The 18,343-nt window shown below is 42.8% G+C and overlaps 2 protein-coding genes across 9 annotated transcripts in view; one reads left to right on the top strand and one right to left on the bottom strand.

Annotated features, from left to right (window-relative positions):
• The first annotated feature begins 2,326 nt into the window (after positions 1–2,326).
• Positions 2,327–4,985, top strand: LOC110537566 (ATP-sensitive inward rectifier potassium channel 15-like). The gene is made up of 2 exons (XM_021623704.2): positions 2,327–2,569; positions 3,187–4,985. The coding sequence occupies exon 2, from the start codon at positions 3,256–3,258 to the stop codon at positions 4,273–4,275; it is 1,020 nt and encodes a 339-aa protein (XP_021479379.2). The 5' UTR covers positions 2,327–2,569; positions 3,187–3,255; the 3' UTR covers positions 4,276–4,985.
• A 251-nt stretch (positions 4,986–5,236) lies between these two features.
• Positions 5,237–18,343, bottom strand: part of erg (ETS transcription factor ERG) — a 93,715-nt gene continuing 80,608 nt past the window's right edge. For 4 of the 8 annotated variants that reach the window (XM_036937519.1, XM_036937518.1, XM_036937524.1 and 1 more), the window contains 8 exons: positions 12,188–12,391; positions 9,448–9,528; positions 8,914–8,988; positions 8,372–8,434; positions 8,037–8,093; positions 7,894–7,941; positions 7,546–7,608; positions 5,237–7,378 (listed from right to left, as the gene is read on the bottom strand). In XM_036937519.1, the coding sequence (XP_036793414.1) occupies positions 6,858–7,378; positions 7,546–7,608; positions 7,894–7,941; positions 8,037–8,093; positions 8,372–8,434; positions 8,914–8,988; positions 9,448–9,528; positions 12,188–12,391 (1,112 nt within the window). In that variant the 3' untranslated portion in view covers positions 5,237–6,857. The remainder of the gene's footprint in view (positions 7,379–7,545; positions 7,609–7,893; positions 7,942–8,036; positions 8,094–8,371; positions 8,435–8,913; positions 8,989–9,447; positions 9,529–12,187; positions 12,392–18,343) is intronic. The other 4 variants (XM_036937522.1, XM_036937523.1, XM_021623698.2 and 1 more) reach the window with 4 other exon arrangements.

Raw genomic sequence — 18,343 nt, 5'->3', positions numbered from 1 at the left:
GTGTGCACCCAGAGTAAGGCTCCTAGGAACTTGCCACGAGGGAAATTACAACCCCTCCCCGTTCCACAATGGCCGTGGTCCCATCTATCGGTGGATTTTCTTATGGATCTTCCCCTGTCTCAGGGGAACACGACGATCCTGGTCGTTGTGGATCGGTCCTGCCGTCTTATCCCGTTGCCCGGTCTCCCTACGGCCCTGCAGACTGAAGAAGCATTGTTCACCCATGTCTTCCGGCACTACGGGGTGCCAGAGGATATCGTTTCTGATCGGGGTCCCCAGTTTACGTCCCGAGTATGGAAGGCGTTTATGGAGCGTCTGGGGGTCGTCGTCGCCGGTCTACTAGCTGCCACGAATCCTTTTTCCTTTTCATTTGTTTTTGTCTAATTGTTTTCACCTGTTCCTTGTTGGGGTTTTGGGATGGGTGTTATTTAAGTTTGTTTAACCCGCTGGTGTTTCTGAGGGCTTGTTGTTGTTGTTACGTTTGGGGTTATCGTTGTTTTTTGGGTTTTCGCTGTCCGGGTTTTGTAACTAAGGTTTTGGGTTTGTTTGCTCCTGTGTTTAGGGCTTCACCCCTGTTTGGACCTGTTACTTTGTAGAGGACATTAAAGCGTTTTTTCCCGTTTACTTTTGCTCTCTGCGTCTGACTCCACACCCACCACTCACCCACCATTACAGCAGGTCCAACAGACCGTAGTTTTGTTGACTGTTCAGTTGTGTGATCAGGTGCCACAAAGAGAGATTTTGCAATTGGCTCAGAACAGGGTAGCACGAAAGGCCCTTGGATGTACTTGATGTACACAGACAGCTAACATTAATAATATGCATGTCAATCTCTCAATGTGGAGGAGAGATTGACTTCATCACTACTTGTATTTGTGAGAGGTATTGACATGTTGAATGCACCGAGCTGTCTGTTTGAACTACTGGCACACAGCTCGGACACCCATGCATACCCCACAAGACATGCCACCAGAGGTCTCTTTACAGACCACAAGTCCAGAACAGACTATGGGAGCCGCACTGTACTACAAAGAGCCATGACTACATGGAACTCTATTCCACATCAAGTAACTCATGCAAGCAGTAAAATTAGATACAGATACAAAAATTAAACTTATGGAACAGCGGGGACAGTGAAGCAACACAAACATAGGCACAGACACACAATAACATATGCACTACACACACGTACACATGGATTTTGTGTTGTAGATACATGGTAGTAGAGTAGGGGCCTGAGGGCACACACTTAATGTGTTGTGAAATCTGTTGTTAATATATTTTAATGATATTAAAATTGTATAACTGCCTTAATTTTGCTGGACCACAGGAAGAGTAGCTGCTGCCTTGGCATAATACATTTATTTATCCATAATAAATACAATTACAAATTGTTGATAAACACGGGAAACTGTTGAGCGTGAAAAACCCAGCAGCGTTGCATTTCTTAAAACAAACCGATGTGCCTAGCACCTTCTATCATACTCCATTTAAAGGCACTTAAATATTTTGTCTTGCCCATTCACCCTCACAATGGAACACATACACAATCCATGTCTCAAGGCTTAAAAATCCTTATTTAACCTGTCTCCTCACCTTCATTTACATTGATTGAAGTATATTTAACAAGTGACATCAATAAGGTATCATAGCTTTCAGCTCGATTCACCTGGTCAGCCCATGTCATGGAAAGAGCAGTACACTCAGTGTATATTGTTAGCACCAGCCCTCAGATCAGTTAATGAATAACCCAAGGAGCTATTATCTGCACCTCTTGTAATGTAATCCAAGGTCACAGCGCAATGGTTACACAGAGGATTGCATTAAATCTGGAGAGAGACTTCTTGTGTTTACCGATTATACAGATTCCTTATTGGCTAGATATGGGTCATGGGACCCCACTTTCCAGTTCCCTGCATACAGTACATGCACTTTGAAAAACAATTGTTGCATTTTCGATGTGGTGATTTTACATACGGTGTGATTTGTGATTTGACTTGCCATTTTATTAATGGTAATACATGTCATTATATTGAACCCAACTTTTCCATTTGTCTTTAGCTTTCAACTGCATCATATCTTCCCTTTAATACAATACCATAGTCAAATAAAAAAGGCTGAGATCAGGGTCATTTCATTTTCTGTTCTGGTCAAGGATTTAGAATATCTGTCAGTACATTATTAAGCCTTGGAGATAGTAAATCAGGGTGTGTGTATAAAGAAACAACAATCATGCATGGAACTACAAAACAAACTATGAGTTCAGAGAATTTTTAAAACGTGTGAAAGGGAGCACTTGTTGCATACCTGCCCCTGGCAGGGTGGAGTTTGTCCCACACTTGAAATAAAAGCTTACCTACAGGTAGCCAAGAACTCATTGAATAAGCTTTTTTCCTTCTCTCTCCTTTTTGTTCTCACAAAATGTCCTAAATATCATTGTGCCAAAGAGGACAAAGAGGAGAGGACATTGTGGAACTCTCAAGAAGTTTTTTTTACAGCAGGTTCACATTGCAGATTATAACTACTGAGAGCAAATGAAGCCACACCTGAGAAGGCATCAACACTGAACGTAAGTATTATACAACTTCCTTGCATTTTAAAAGTAACTTAGAGAAGTTAGGAACTTTGTAAGACGTTCTACAGAAAGTGTTACTGCATGCTACTGAGTTAATTTACAACTTTCCATAATTTCTTATTAACCATAGAAATAATAATCCTGAGCTTTCTGTCATGAGGAGCTCTATTTTTCTAGTTACCGTGTCAACTGGCAAAATTAAGAATCTAGATTTACAAAGATGTCATATATTGCATATATTCTAAAAGAAACCTTGTTTAAATGTAAATAGTGTGTTTCAGTGGGGAATACATATAACATAATATTTAGACATTACTTAGAGGAAATGTTTTTGGGTCAGTGATATACTGTACATATTTGAACATCAGAGGGAGGACATACAGTATCTAACAGGTTAAATATCTGTGATGTGAAATTCGGTGTGTGGAAATATCTTATCAATTGCCTAATTTCAGGATGAAACCAACCAGCCACAGTAGCTCTAGTGAGAATGTTTTTGTAACTGACATATGTCCAAAAGGGCTCATTTAATGCTTGAACTATTCCTGAACTGTGTTACCTACTGTGTCCTAGTTTGTTGCCATTGACTAACATTGCTTCTTCTTTTTCAGTCCCACTGCTTGCAATGCAAATAGGGTGACAACAAAGTGGAAACTACAGAGAACACACTTAAGACCAAGATGACCACCAAGAAGGCAGATGTCCAACGGAGGATCGTCTCCAAGAATGGACACAACCAAGTGCGCATTGACAACGTGGAGGGCATGGTGAAGATCTACCTCCATGACATCTGGACCACGGTGGTGGACATGAAGTGGCGCTATAAGCTCACCCTCTTCTCCTCCACTTTCATAATGACCTGGTTCCTCTTTGGTGTCATCTTCTACTTTATTGGCATGGGCAACGGTGACTTCGAGGGTGAGTTGCTGTCCAACCACACGCCCTGTGTCATGAACGTCGCAACCCTAACCGGTGCCTTCCTCTTTTCCCTGGAGTCACAGACCACCATTGGCTACGGCTTCCGCTACATCACCGACGAGTGTCCGCTGGCCATCTTCGTCCTGCTGGTCCAGCTGGTCACCACAGGCCTGGCTGAGATCTTTGTAACTGGGGCCTTTCTGGCCAAGCTGGCGCGACCCAAAAAGCGGGCTGAGACCATCAAGTTCAGCCAGTTGGCAGTGATCTGCCGCCACAATGGTAAAGTATGTCTGATGGTGCGTGTGGCCAACTTGAGGAAGAGCCTGCTGATCCAGTGCCAGCTGATGGGCAAGCTGCTCTCACCCAATGTGACTGAGGAGGGCGAGAAGACTCTGATCCGCCAGACGGCTGTGGACTTCTACATAGACTCGTGCGGGGAGTGCCCCTTCCTAATCCTGCCCCTCACATTCTACCACGTGCTGGATGAGAGTAGCCCCCTGGCGGGGCTGACCGCCGAGAGGTTGCGGACGCGTGACTTTGAGCTGCTGGTCACCCTTAATGCCACCATGGAGTCCACGGCAGCCACTTGTCAGAGCCGCACCTCATACGTTCCCCAGGAGATCCTGTGGGACTACAAGTTCAAGCCTGTGCTCTTCAGCACCCCTGGTGGCCAGTACGTGGCTGACTTTAACTTCTTTGACAAGGTGCAGGTGAGCAGCGACCCTATACTCCCCAGCAACAACAAAGATAAGCTGAAACTAGAGGAGTACAAGAAGGAATAAGAGGTCCCTCAAACATGTTGGACACTGGTAATAAACATGACCCACAGTTACTGTCTGGAAACAATTTGTAAACACGCGTTACGGAAATATATCTGTTTTTATTTCATATAACTGCTAAACCCAATACGCATGAGTGAATGATGACACTTTTAGGCAAATAAACTCATGTTCAACATGATCAGTATGCATCTGGACAGAGTAAATTCAGGTGCAGTATATAATTAGCACATCGTTTGGATCCACAAGCCATATAATAGGAGAATATGGACATACAGGCAAAACAAGGACTGGGTCTCAGGTGCCAGTGTTTGAGTGGAACTGTGGCAGTAACTATTGCTGTACTAGAAATATTTAACCTGTACATAGGATTCCAGGAAAGAAGATTGAAGATGTTGTTTCTTTGTATCCCTCAAGTTGGATATTTTAATATATTACACAAATTTCACACTAAGAGCAGATGGGGATAGAACAAAACTTTTTTAGTGTGTAGTGCTTAAGAGCTGTGTTTTTTCTGTCTATGAATAAACCATTGACTTTGAAGAAGAGATGTTTCATATGCCATTATGAGATTGAAGGGATGTTTTTATACCCCTTCCCATTACCCCCATCCCACACTGCTCTACTCCTCATCTCTTAGGGTCGAGCCAATTAAGGGCTCTACTCAATCCGTATCGCAAAAGTTCCAAGTTACAGCGTGATTGAATTTTAAAGGCAATGGAGACTGCATTCACGGCAAACGCTGCATTTGTCGGCTCAATCGGAAATTACCTTTACATTTCTATTGTGCAATCTGCAATGCTTCAGCAATACAGATTGAATCGAACTCGAGGTCTGTCGTTTGGTTGTTGGCACACACTGAACGTTTTGGGTCAAAACAATGGGAGCAACTTCTCTTTACTGTATGCAGACAGAGCACAATAACACACAATCTTTGACCTTCCAAGACAAGAGAGGACAGCACTTTGGTTGAAAATACTTTATTAGAAATTACACTGTAGAAAATCTATCAAAGTATATGATTTTTATCGTCCCTTTAGTCAACAATCTCAGTATCTCAGTCCTGTTTCTCAGCTTACAAGGCTGCCAGTTTATAGGTGTCCTACCCAAGCCTGCATCCCATAAAATAATACTGAACAGGTCTGAAATGCCTTGCCTGGCCAACACAATCCGTTTTAGATTAGTATATATAGTTTATGTTGTAAACTGTCTACAGAGATTAAAGTTCAAAGGCGACAATAGTTTTTTAAATGTTTTTGTTTACTGCCCGCTTTGGTCCATTTCAATTACTTTTTTTGTCACTATATCTAATTTAAAAACGTTGTATGTGTCTTTGGCTGGCTGAGATCAACTCGTAGTGTATAAATGCATAAGTTATATATTTATCATATAAAAAGAAATATAACACTGACTTGTATACTTCAATCTAACAAACGCACAGCGTTCGTGACTCAGAAAAACAATAATACAAAATTGGCACTTCATAAAATCTCTTCAGCTGAACTGGGAGTTTCTGTGGTAAGGCACTGGTCAAGAAAAACCCTCCTTCCTTCTAAAAAGATTTGAGGTCACACATTACATTTTACGAATCTTATTTCCAGTTTTTCTCAATTTCCAAAACACTGATGAATTGTTTTCAAGAATAACAATCAAGTTTAAAAAAAGTTCCTTTACGTTCAATAATGCCATATGGACTACCATATAGTATAAAAATACTGATAAGACATAAGGCTAATAATATCCAAAGGAATAATACTTACTTTTTCACATATTTCATTGTCTTTTGATGATCCGCCATCCTCTCTGATGTTTCCCCACCCTTGGTCACAAACAGTCTGTGAGTCCATCCATGGTCATATGACATGACCATCTAGCACAAGTCTACCCAAGGTGTTTCCTGCTGGTGCTAATTTCACAGTTTACCACAGCCAAGTTTAGTACTCCTCCCTACTTCCTCTGTGTACTCTAAAGTACACACTCATTTGCAACACCACACCCCTCTCCTCACTTACATCTCACTTACCTTGCCTAATCTGTACAGTCTTTGATATGTTAACTTCTTTAAATAAGGTAGTTGAATAGTTTAAAAAAAATAATATATAATAAGCAACTGTTCATGCAGATATGTTATTTTTGGGGTATATTTATCGCCCTTCATAAAAAGGACATGTTCATGTTAAATAGTCCACTGATAACTCCCTTTTACGTCTACTCAAAGACTTGTCTTTCACTGTTCCCAATAACTACATGTCGCACAATGCCCTTGGTCATAGCAACATCCTCTATTGCCCTTTTTACAGTGTGCCCTCCTATATCGTCTTATAGCGAGCGACATGTCTGTAGCCCTCCTCTCAATCCTTTAAAAAACCTTGAGTTCCCTTACCTGCTCATGCTCTAGAATTACACAAGTAATTATAGGGCATGAAACCCTACCTCTACCTCATACACCCTACCTCTACATTATTCCTTCATTATTGATCCTGCCCGCTTTTCATTTGGTTCCTAAACTGCCCTTTGTGTTTGCCGGTTTCTTCCCGTTTCTTCCCCCAGTTTTAGAGTTGTGAGACGACCTCCCCCTGGCAGGTCTAATAGTAAGTCCCCATGTGAGAGGGCATGTGAGTGGCTGGGTGCCGGGTGTTGGGGTAGATACCCCCGGTGGGGGAATTCCAGTAGGGGTTGGGGGCAGCAAAGAAGCTGGAGGAGGTGACAGGTAGCGCTTGGGGGTGAGGTGTGACAAAGTTGACCTTCTGCTGGTGTGCATGATAGGTGCTCATGTAGGATAAGTCGGAGGGGTATTTGTACATGGAGGACTCTGGAGGGTGAGGCTGTAGGGCCTGGGCGATGCCGTGGAAGTCAAACTTGTAGGCGTAGCGCTTGCCGTGCACCTTGGTCATGATGTTCTTGTCGTAGTAGTAGCGCAGGGCGCGGCTCAGCTTGTCGTAGTTCATGTTGGGCTTGCTCTTCCTCTCGCCCCAGCGCCTCGCCACCTCGTCAGGGTCGGTCATCTTGAACTCACCATTAGTGCCCTCCCAAGTGATGCAGCCAGAGTTGGCGCTGTCTGACAGGAGCTCCAGCAGGAACTGCCACAGCTGGATCTGTCCCGAGCCTGCAGGCAGAAAGGGTGTCAGCACAGTCACAATTACTAATACTGGCTGCGATTCAAACCGCACTACGCCGACATCACACTGCACTTCACTTTCAAAGGCAATTTCCTTGAAGATCACGGTCGCATTCAGGGTAAACGCTACGGATGTCAGCTCAAACGTAAATTACCTTTAAAGCTCAAGAGTAGTGCGATGTCGGCGGATTGCGGTTTGTTTGAGTCCCGGCCACAGTCTGGACAGAGACAGGAAGTCAACATGTAACAATTACTTATACAGTCTGGACAGAGTCAGGGAGTCAATATCGTAACAATTCTAATACAGTCTGGAGATAGACAGGTGGTCATCACCATAACAACTACAAAAAGACGTGCTACAGTCAACACCACAAGAACTAATAGCAAGAGTCACTAACAAACAACTATTTATATAAATGGTGCCTTTGTTGTAATATGAATATCTAAAATCTTTAATCTTGTCTAATGAAGTGATAATCACTTCCACCCACCCTAAAACTCACCGGGGTTTGCCAGCCTGCTGCTCGTAGGCCCTAGGATCTGGTAAGGATCTAAGAAGTGAAAAACATTCACATTAGTAGGATAAATGTATTTTTTCGGCTCAGTCAACATCTATTTCAGAGTACTGTTCAAGCTTATATTTTACCTAGCTGAGGCCTCTGCTCCTCTGTTTTGGTGACAATGTTTGGGGAGGGCTGGGAACCTTGAGGGATACAGTTCCCAAAATATTAACAGGGGGTTTCCCTGAGTGCAAAGTTCCAAGTGTATACAGTGGAGAAATAGCTTCTTATCTTGAGGTATCCAAATTCCTGTTTTCTGCCTGACCTGTTTTGTTTATGTTTAGTCTACAGGCTTGTAAAGATCTTTTAAATATTTTAAATTCACTGTAATGTACTTATACACATTTCCCAATAGATGAAACGCAAAGGGAGTGCCATGTTTTGACAAAGGACCAATGTGCAGTACATTGTGACTCCTTACCTTTGGTGGAAGACACAGCTTGAGGAGCCCAGACAGATCTTCTGGCTGCTTCATAAGCCAGGTCTGTAAAATATCATAAATGACAAATGAACCTGCTGCATGCAGCTATGAACCTCAACCCTAGAGGGCGCTATTATAAAAACAAAAACATGCTGATGGGTGAGTGCATTTCTGTGGTTCACCTCATCGGTCTGAGGCAAGAGTTGTGGATTGCCAGAAACTTCCCATAATACAAGAGGCCCAAACACAGAGACACAACTACTGCAGTCTGGAGTATTATTTTAAGGGCAAGGGATGCTTGAGTTGAAATATAAATAAAACCTATAAAACATTTTTCGACAAACTTCTAAATATATCTTTGTTTATGTGTATTTGTACATGGGCATTGGGCAATTTGCAAAATGTAGTACTTTGTCTCCAAGGTATGTGGTTCCTTGTTTCTCCTCCCTGTACCTTGCTCCTCTACAAGTGTAATTGGATGTGCTTACAGTGTGCTCTTATGCCTCATCTACATAAACTTATAGGAGTGATGAATCACCCACCTGGCCTAGTGGAGACTCTGGGGGAGTTGTCAGTGGGATAAACAGGAGTGTTGGGGAAAATAAAACTCGCACCTCCTGCAGAGAGGGAAAGAGAGGATAAATTATGTAAATGATTATGTACCCGTAATGACAACTTCTCATGACACAATTCCTGAATGTTCCAATTTAATTGCTTTGACGAATATCCATATGGGGAGGGATTTTGTGCAGCACAAGGACAATTACAGCAGAATGCATCAATGTTAGACTTTGGCACATGCTGTCCTCTACGCTCTACAGTCACAATGCATTACTGCACCGGCATACAGTAACGTCTGCACCACATAACAAAAACACATTAGAAATAATAACAACAAAAGATACAATTTGATTACTTGATGCATAATCTGATACTCATTTGAATACAAACAAATTAGTGTGAATGTATATAAAGAGTACACTGTATATACATAGGTGGGCACTGTGTGAGTGTGCGGATACTGTGGTGGCGGGAGCAAAGCCAGAGGTAGAGAAGGGGGGCAGGGGACTCCTTACCTGAGTTGCGAGCATGCATTAACCGCGGGGAGTTTTGTAAGGCTTTGTCAACATCATCGGAAGTCAAGTGAGGAAGTGGAGCTGAGAAATAAAACATTCTTTTGAAAAAGAGATGAACCAAAAAAATAGAACAGCTCAAACAACCTATGATGTGCAAGGAGTGATGCTTTGGGAGGGAGGGGGGAGGGGGCAGCCATAACACAAACACAGACCATTAGAGGCAACATTCAACAGGCAAGGAGCGATACAGGGAGATAGAGTGGTGAGGAAATGGAGTGGGGGGGGGAGAGAGAGAGAGAGAGAGAGAGAGAGAGAGAGAGAGAGAACTTGTAAGTAAGACAATGGTAGGGAGGGCCAACCCAAATAAACAGTTAATCACTCGTGCCCACATTCGTCCGTGAGAATCCATCGCTTTCCCTCCTCCAGAGTAAATTCGGTGAGCGTGTGTACACATGAGGGGGAAAGAGAAGCAGCAGCCATTGCCAAAAACAAAAGGAGGAGAGGGGGATGAAAGGAAAGCTTGTGAGGGCTTTCTTCATCCCCCCCATCACTAGTGTATTTTCCAGTCAAGCAGACCTCAAAGCCAAATCCAGCAACTATTTTTAATATAGGGCCAGCAAAAAACAAGTCTTTGGAGTGACACTAAGTATGCCTATTGGCAATTCTCTCTTATCAATTTAAAACTGCCCACAGTATTTCAATGAGGGTGTGGGAACTGGTGATTACACTAAAAGTAATGTATAAGAAAAGGCCTTTCAAAAGACTTTCATGAGACTCATGCATATCAAGAGCGATTCAAGCACAGGATTGTGGAATAATGCAATGGGGGTGGTATTTTGGGTATGTCATATGGTTCTGGCAATTTCTACATAGAAACACCATCAGGAGGAAGGATGAGAGTGGCCAGTTTAGGCCCTTGCCTCCTATAAGACCCTATGATCTGTGAACTGTACAAGATACACACATCTTGGTGTCATTATACTCCTTATAGCGTGCTCTAACATATGGAGTATTTCAAGATTCTAAAAGAAAAACGTTAACATTAATTTATTCAACATTCAACATATTAATATAAAGTGCCCTATTTGATTTAGTTAGTTTTAGATTTAGTTTTAGATTTAGTTAATTTTAAGACAATGTTTGCAACAATATACTCTAAAATTACATCAAATTTCTCTCCTAGTTATGAAGTTATGATTAATTTAATGAGCACCACCAACACAGTGAATGGGAAAATGGATTCAAAGGGAACTCCCTCTGGTGGTGATTTGCTGAATGTGCAATCCTAAAGGTGGGCTGTGATTGGTAAATGACCTATAACGTCAATGTATAAAATTGGTCTTCATATGAATATATTTTATGTATGTGTAAATTTCAGAATCTAGACATACTCCATATTTGAGGGCACACTATAAGGAGTACAATGGCAAAAATATGTTGTCTGTATCGTACGGTTCATGGATCGTTGGGTCTTACAGGAGCCATGTATACAGTGGTCTAAAAAGGGCCTAAATCGGACACTTTCATCATACAAATGTAAAAAGCATGTCAAACATCCTTCCTCCCAATGAAGTTTCTATGTCAGAATTCAAAGAACAATCTGAGATACCCAAAATATTTTCGGGATGTCCTGACATGGAATCACCCAATGTTATACTGTACCTACACTTAGTCTGAATGGGGACAGTTTTTGGCACATAATGATGACACACAAAAATGAACAACACCCATGTTCAGAAGGTGGTGGTACACATCACTGAACTATGAACTCCTCAAGCTATCTGGCTTTCTCATTTCTCTGTCTGGCTGGCTCTATCTGTTTGGTTCTCCTCTTTCTCCCATCACTCACCTCCTCTGCACATCTGTGGGTGAACCCTACCGAAACCGACACTGATATCAAACAAACAAACCCACAAGCAGTCACTATGAGAAGAGTAATGGTTCACTGGAAAGTTCTCTGCACGATCAAATGGAACTTGGACTCAGAGAGAGCAGAGAGAGAGAGTGTCAAAGATAAACATAATCTCAAGAGTCTGACAAACCTTCTCCAATGACTATAAACAGATATGCTTCTTAAGATGGGTGCCAATAATGGCTTTATTGATGTAGTGTACCTATTCCTCTTTAAAAACATATTATTAATGATTTTATTATTGTTACACTACTGCCACCATTACTCCTACTGCTACTACATAGCTACCACTGTAACATCTAATGTTAACAACTTAAAACCTGAATGTGTGTGTGTATGCATGTGAAGAAGCATGTGGACGACATGCACCAATGCATGTGTTGGAGAGAGGAGGTGAGGTGTCAGTGGACAGGAAAGCAGGTCTTGGAGCAGTGAGTCATTCAGCCAAAGCAGCAGAAGCAGCGACAACAGGGACTCCTTCACCACGTTTCATTCTAATCTGCAGTCAAGCAAAGTAGCTGAGGCCCTCCGGAGAATGTCAGTGAGAGCTCAGTTGGACGCTGGCTATAAAGCCCCTTAAGCCTGCTTAACTTATAACCCACCAGGACAAGTTCTCCAACCTTACCCCTGGTATAGAGGTAGAAAAAGATGGACCACCAGACCACAGCAGCCCTTCAATAGTATCCCTTTGTAGCCTCTTTCTTTACTGCCTGCCATTGCATTGTGTTGGCCAGCTAGGGAAGGGGGGCAGAAGGCGGGAGCATGTAGAGGGAGGAGAGGAGAGAGGGATGATGAGGAGGAGGAGGAGGAGGAAGATACTAGACTCACTCTCTCTGAGGTAGTGCAGATGGGAGAGCAGGATGTCTGCGTTGTAGCTCAGCGTGAGCCTCTGGAAGTCCTCCTTGCACATCTTGCACAGGTCTTTGCCGTCCACGTTGTGGAAGAGAGCCATATCCACATCCAGCAGGCCGTACTCCTTTACTGCCCACTCCAGCCACTGGCGCACATGCTCCGTGGACCACAGTGTGGGATCTGCCAGGCCATGGACACAACACAGAGAAAACTCTTACCTTCATTCTTACATTCTTACTTATTTTCTTACAGTTCATACTTACTCCCATTCTTTATATGATAACAGGTTTGAGTGTACATTTGTAATGAAATTGTTTTTTTTTAACCAACATTTTCTAAATTAATTTAACATTTTGCAATTAAAATTGTCCAATTAGATGACTGCTGAGAATGTGTTTAGAACCGTGACACTCTCTTTCCCAGAGATCATGCACCTGGTACCAAACATCCCACTCACTCACAGGAACCCACCAGTTTGTCACACCTTCTTTTGGCACACACATAACAGGATCCAAAAACAGCTGACACGTACAGAAACAAACCACACCGTCGTCTGACCCTCCTTTCCAGCCATACTTAGCAGCTCCGGCCCAGTGTCCCAAATGGAACCCTATTCCCTACATAGTGCACTATTTTTGATCAGAGCCCTATGGAGTAAACGGGATAACTTACACTGGCTCAGAGAGCAAGGAGCAAGAGGCAACGGTAACTCTGTGAGCATCCATCTCTCTAGCACCACGAGGCAAGGATCAGTGGGTCGATCAGTGGGTCTGGCACTCGCAGTGTTTCCCCTTTATTCATTTAGCAACAGCGGGCCACTAATAAAATGTTTTAAGTGTAAACCTAAACGACTAACACCAGATATAAAGTATGTAGAGAAAATAATGAACCTATATATTTTTTAATAAGATCATCTTTGAGAACAAAAAAATCACCAGCATATTAACTAGACAGTCAGGGATAATCTAACATTCAAAAAATGTCATGGCATGGGGCCTCCATTGATTTTGTTACATTTGCTATAAAACAGCATTTTATTCTCTCAGCCCCATGACAAAATATGGTAGAAATGCAGGAAATGTAACTAAAAGTTAAACGTTGTCTCTGCAGCCAAGAGGAGGGCCTCTAAAATGTTTGGTTGGAGACCACGCCATTGGCCATGTCCATTACAATGCCCCCACCAAGCCCACCACCTATTCCCCATTTTGTTCCAGAAAAAAACCCTGGGGTGACATGTTACAACGTACAGTATATTTGTAGCAGCGGAGGCCCCTCAGAGGAGGAAGCGGAGGACCATCCTCTTCAGTGAATTTCATTACATTTTTATAGTAAAACATTTAAAAAGTTATACTTTTAAATAAAACTATACTAAATGTATTCACGTCACCAAATAATTTATTAAAACACACTGTTGCAATAAAGGTCTACAGTAGCTTCAACAGCACTCTGTAGGGTAGCTACAGAGCTACCTTCCGTCCTCCTCTGGGTACATTGACTTCAATACAAAACCTAGGAGGCTCTTGGTTCTCACCCCGTTCCTTAGACTTGCACAGTAATTATGAGAACTTCCGGAGGATGTCCTCCAACCTATCAGAGCTCTTGCAGCATGAACTGACATGTTGTCCACCCAGTGAAAGGATCAGAGATTGAATCTAGTACTGAATGCATAAGCTACAGCTAGCTAGCACTGCAGTGCATAAAATGTGGTGAGTAGTTGACTCAAAGAGAGAAAGAGGCAATAGTTAAACAGTTTTGAACAAATAAATATCTTCATAAATGAAGGAGAACCGAGAGAGAGAGAGAGAGAGAGACTTTCACTTTCACTTAGCTACTTAGCTAGTAAATGCAGCTAGCTAGCTAGTTTAGCCTACACCAACACTTGGCTCAAACAGAGGAATGCTATGTTAGCTATGACTATCCAACACAACACTGGATCCCTCCCAAGTCAAGATAAGCTTTTGGCTTGACAAATTTATTGCCACCGGGGCCCGTCGGTTTAACTGCCAATCTGCTTATTGAACTGCACACTGTAACGTTACTGCATGATTGTAGCAGGTTTACTAACACGTTAGTTCTTCATTATTATAATTTTTTACCCCCTTTTTCGATCTTGTCTCATAGCTGCAACTATGTTCGAGTCATGCGAGTCATGCGTCCAAACCGCGCTCCTTAACACCCGCCCGCTTAACTCAGAAGCCAGCTGCCCTAATGCGTTGGAGGAAAAACCGTTCAACTGAAGACCGAAGTGAAGACCCCCCCCCCCCGACCAAACTCTTCCGTAACCCAGATGACACTGGGCCAATTGTGCGCCGCCCTTTGGGAATCCCGGTTACAGCTGGTTGTGATACAGCTTGGGATCGAACCCGGGTCTGTAGTGACGCCTCAGCACTGAGATGCAGTGCCTTAGACCGCTACACCACTTAGGAGGCCAGACTAAGGCGTTAGTTCTATTAGCTATGTTGACTATGACATTACTTTAGCTAATATGGTGATAACGATATAGGCTGTGTGTAGCGGTTATGATATGGTTTGGCTTGGAAAGGTTTTTTCACCTGGTCACATCTGATGTGTTGTGCATTGAAGTCCATCAGTGAAGAATCTCAAATATCAAATACATTTGATTTGTTTAAAACTTTTTTGCTTACTACATGATTCCATATGTGTTATTTCATAGTTTTCATGTCTTCACTATTATTCTACAATGTAGAAAATAAACTCAGCAAAAAAGAAACGTCCTCTCACTGTCAACTGCATTTATTTTCAGCAAACTTAACATGTGTAAATATTTGTATGAACAAAACAAGATTCAACAACTGAGGCATAAACTGAACAAGTTCCATAGACATGTGACTAACAGAAATGGAGCAATGTGTCCCTGAATAAAGGGGGGGGGGGGGGGGGGGGGGGGGGGTCAAAATCAAAAATAACTGTCAGTATCTGGTGTGGCCACCAGCTGCATTAAGTACTGCAGTGCATCTCCTCCTTATGGACTGCACCAGATTTGCCAGTTCTTGCTGTGAGATGTTACCCCACTCTTCCACCAAGGCACCTGCAAGTTCCCGGACATTTCTGGGGGGAATGAACCTAGCCCTCACCCTCCGATCCAACAGGTCCCAGAGGTGCTCAATGGGATTGAGATCCGGGCTCTTCGCTGACCATGGCAGAACACTGACATTCCTGTCTTGCAGGAAATCACGCACAGAACGAGAGGTATGGCTGGGGACATTGTCATGCTGGAGGGTCATGTCAGGATGAACCTGCAGGAAGGTTACCACATGAGGGAGGAGGAGGTCTTCCCTGTAATGCACAGCATTGAGATTGCCTGCAATGACAACAAGCTCAGTCCTATAATGCTGAGATACACCTCCCCAGACCATGACGGACCCTCCACCTCCAAATCGATCCCGCTCCAGAGTACAGGCCTCAGTGTAACGCTTATTCCTTTGAAGATAAACGCGAATCCGACCATCATCCCTGCCTATGGGCAAAAACCCACTGTTGCTGGACCAGACAGTACTGGCAAAAAGTGCTCTTCACTGACGAGTCGCGGTTTTGTCTCACCAGGGATGATGGTCGGATTCGCGTTTATCTATCGTTGTTGCCGGTGATGTCTGGTGAGGACATGCCTTACAACAGGCCTACAAGCCCTCAGTCCAGCCTCTCTCAGCCTATTGCAAACAGTCTGAGCACTGATGGAGGGATTGTGTGTTCCTGGTGTAACTCGGACAGTGGTTGTTGCCATCCTGTACCTGTCCCGCAGGTGTGATGTTCGGATGTACCGATCCTGTGCAGGTGTTGTTACACATGGTCTGCCATTGCGAGGACGATCAGGTATCCGTCCTGTCTCCCTGTAGTGCTGTCTTAGGCATCTCACAGTACGAACATTGCAATTTATTGCACTGGCCACATCTGCAGTCCTCATGCCTCCTTGCAGCATGCCTAAGGCAAGTTCACACAGATGAGCAGGGACCCTGGGCATCTTTCTTTTGGTGTTTTTCAGAGTCAGTAGAAAGGCCTCTTTAGTGTCCTGAGTTTTCATAACTGTGATCACAATTGCCTATTGTCTGTAAGCTGTTAGTGTCTTAACAACCGTTCCACAGGTGTATGTTTATTAATTGTTTATGGTTCATTGAACAAGCATGGAAAACAGTGTTTAAACCCTTTACAATGAAGATCTGTGAAGTTGTTTGGATTTTTACGAATTACCTTTGAAAGACAGGGTCCTTGAAAAAGGGACATTTCTTTTTTTGCTGAGTTTAGTAAAAATAAAGAAAAACCCTTGAAATAGTAGGTGTGTCCAAACTTTTCATTGGTACTGTATATGCATGCAAGAGTGTGCAAGGCAGTATTGAATGTGTCACCTTACATTACATTTTTCATTGTAAACTTTAATTCATAGGCTAGGTTGTAGCAACTTCATGATGGGTATAGGGAAAATTTGAGTATCATGTAGCAGCCTAAACCTATCGATGTTGCATTGAACTGGGTGAATGGGACATGAATGACACCCATCCAATAGGCTGTAATAGAAATAAGGCCATGGTCATGAGAATAATAAAAATAGTCCTTCCTGATCTTAAACAGGACTGACTGATTTGTAGCATTTGATGCATTGAGTCTTTTGGGGGTTTTCAATTAGGTAAATGCAGATGGGCAACCCCATGCTTTAGCCTATTATTTAAAGCCGATGTGTCGCATCAGATTTGCCTGACAACTCAAACGGAATTCTTCCGCTGCTCTATCTTTTGCAACATACTTCAGTCTGAGACTGCCATCGTTGAAGTTGTTTGTGGTGAGGTCAAAATGTGGGGTATAGCACAAAACAAGTATCAAATCCAATGACAAACTTTCAAATAACCGCTTTACCCACAAGTGTTCTGACTCTGGCACAACACATCCGTTTCTGGGACCAATCAGAACGGTTAGAATGTGTTTGCGTTCTAGAAATCGCCGGGGAGGTACTCAGATACAGACTCATTGCGGAGAAGAAACAAACGTACGTGGGCGTTTGGCTGGAGCAAGGAGTGTGGGTAGCAAGGCAAGCATCAGTTGGGCTACAGGTTATAATGTTTTAAAAGGGAAAATTATATTTCAGATGGTGTCAACATCATTTAGTTTTGGAGTATAATGCCTTTATAAAAAGTAACCAGAGTGACCTTCTCACAACACAATATTTTCCTATATGGCAGAGATTGTGGGTCGAGGACGGGGGGGGCGGGGGTTGAGGCTTCTTAAAATGCCATAAGGGATGCATTGTGCATCATATAGGAACAGCTCTGTATGTATTTGAAGTTGAGATTATCTCCCCAAGTCCCTATACCAAAATATCAGGAATGTGTTTCCTATACGTAGAGCAGAAAAGCCAGTTGAATGATGACCTCCCATTATATTCCATGAAGCAGTGTGTGCCCATTGTCCTCCTCAAACTAAACAGCAAAAACAGGATGTTCTTAACATGCCGTGTCATTGTCCTTGTCAGCTTCAGTTGAAGAGGAAGTTGCGCTACCCCAGAAAAACTGTGATGCACAACCCCCAGATAGAGAATACAGTGCTGCATGCCCTCAATGGACAGGTTTTTCTGTGGGGAAATTACTCTAAAAAAGTTACTCTATGGTGATTTTCCATTGGAAACATTTCTGTGACAAAGGCTAACATGGAGCATGATCTAGTGTGATCTTTGGTTTACTGGATGGAGGATGGAGAATGATCTAGTGTGATCTTTGGTTTGCGCTTCATGTAATTCATAAAAGTGTAGTCCTCAAAACCCTGATGCACATAGGCCAGGAATAGAACATGTATAGTCTAGTGACTATGCATTGTCGATCTCTGACTTTAAATCAAAGAAAAACCTTAGTATGTCAATTTCATTCTGGAAAATATCTACATTCATCTAATTTCAAAGATTTTGGCTTTATTTGGCTGCTTTACAGTCTTATGTGTGTTCCAGTCAGGATTCAGGTATTGTATTCTAGGTGTGTGAATGGGGAAATTATAATAATACCTTTCTCCAGTTTGGCAGGGACTCACAGCCCCCTCCTTCACCCTGATCCTTACTCCACCCCTTTGGACCAGAACCATAGGAAATGGTCTAGACAATGAACAGCACACTCGGCAACAAAATGCTGGAGCTTC

The sequence above is a fragment of the Oncorhynchus mykiss genome, chromosome 12, assembly GCF_013265735.2.
Source record: "Oncorhynchus mykiss isolate Arlee chromosome 12, USDA_OmykA_1.1, whole genome shotgun sequence".
Lineage (NCBI taxonomy): Eukaryota > Metazoa > Chordata > Actinopteri > Salmoniformes > Salmonidae > Oncorhynchus > Oncorhynchus mykiss.
The sequence above is the reverse complement of the archived record's forward strand: the minus strand, read 5'-3'. Positions and strand labels throughout refer to the sequence as shown.

Bases quoted from the DNA above. Each gene is read 5' to 3' on its own strand.
- LOC110537566 (XM_021623704.2), top strand. From the start codon at position 3,256: ATGACCACCAAGAAGGCAGATGTCCAACGGAGGATCGTCTCCAAGAAT.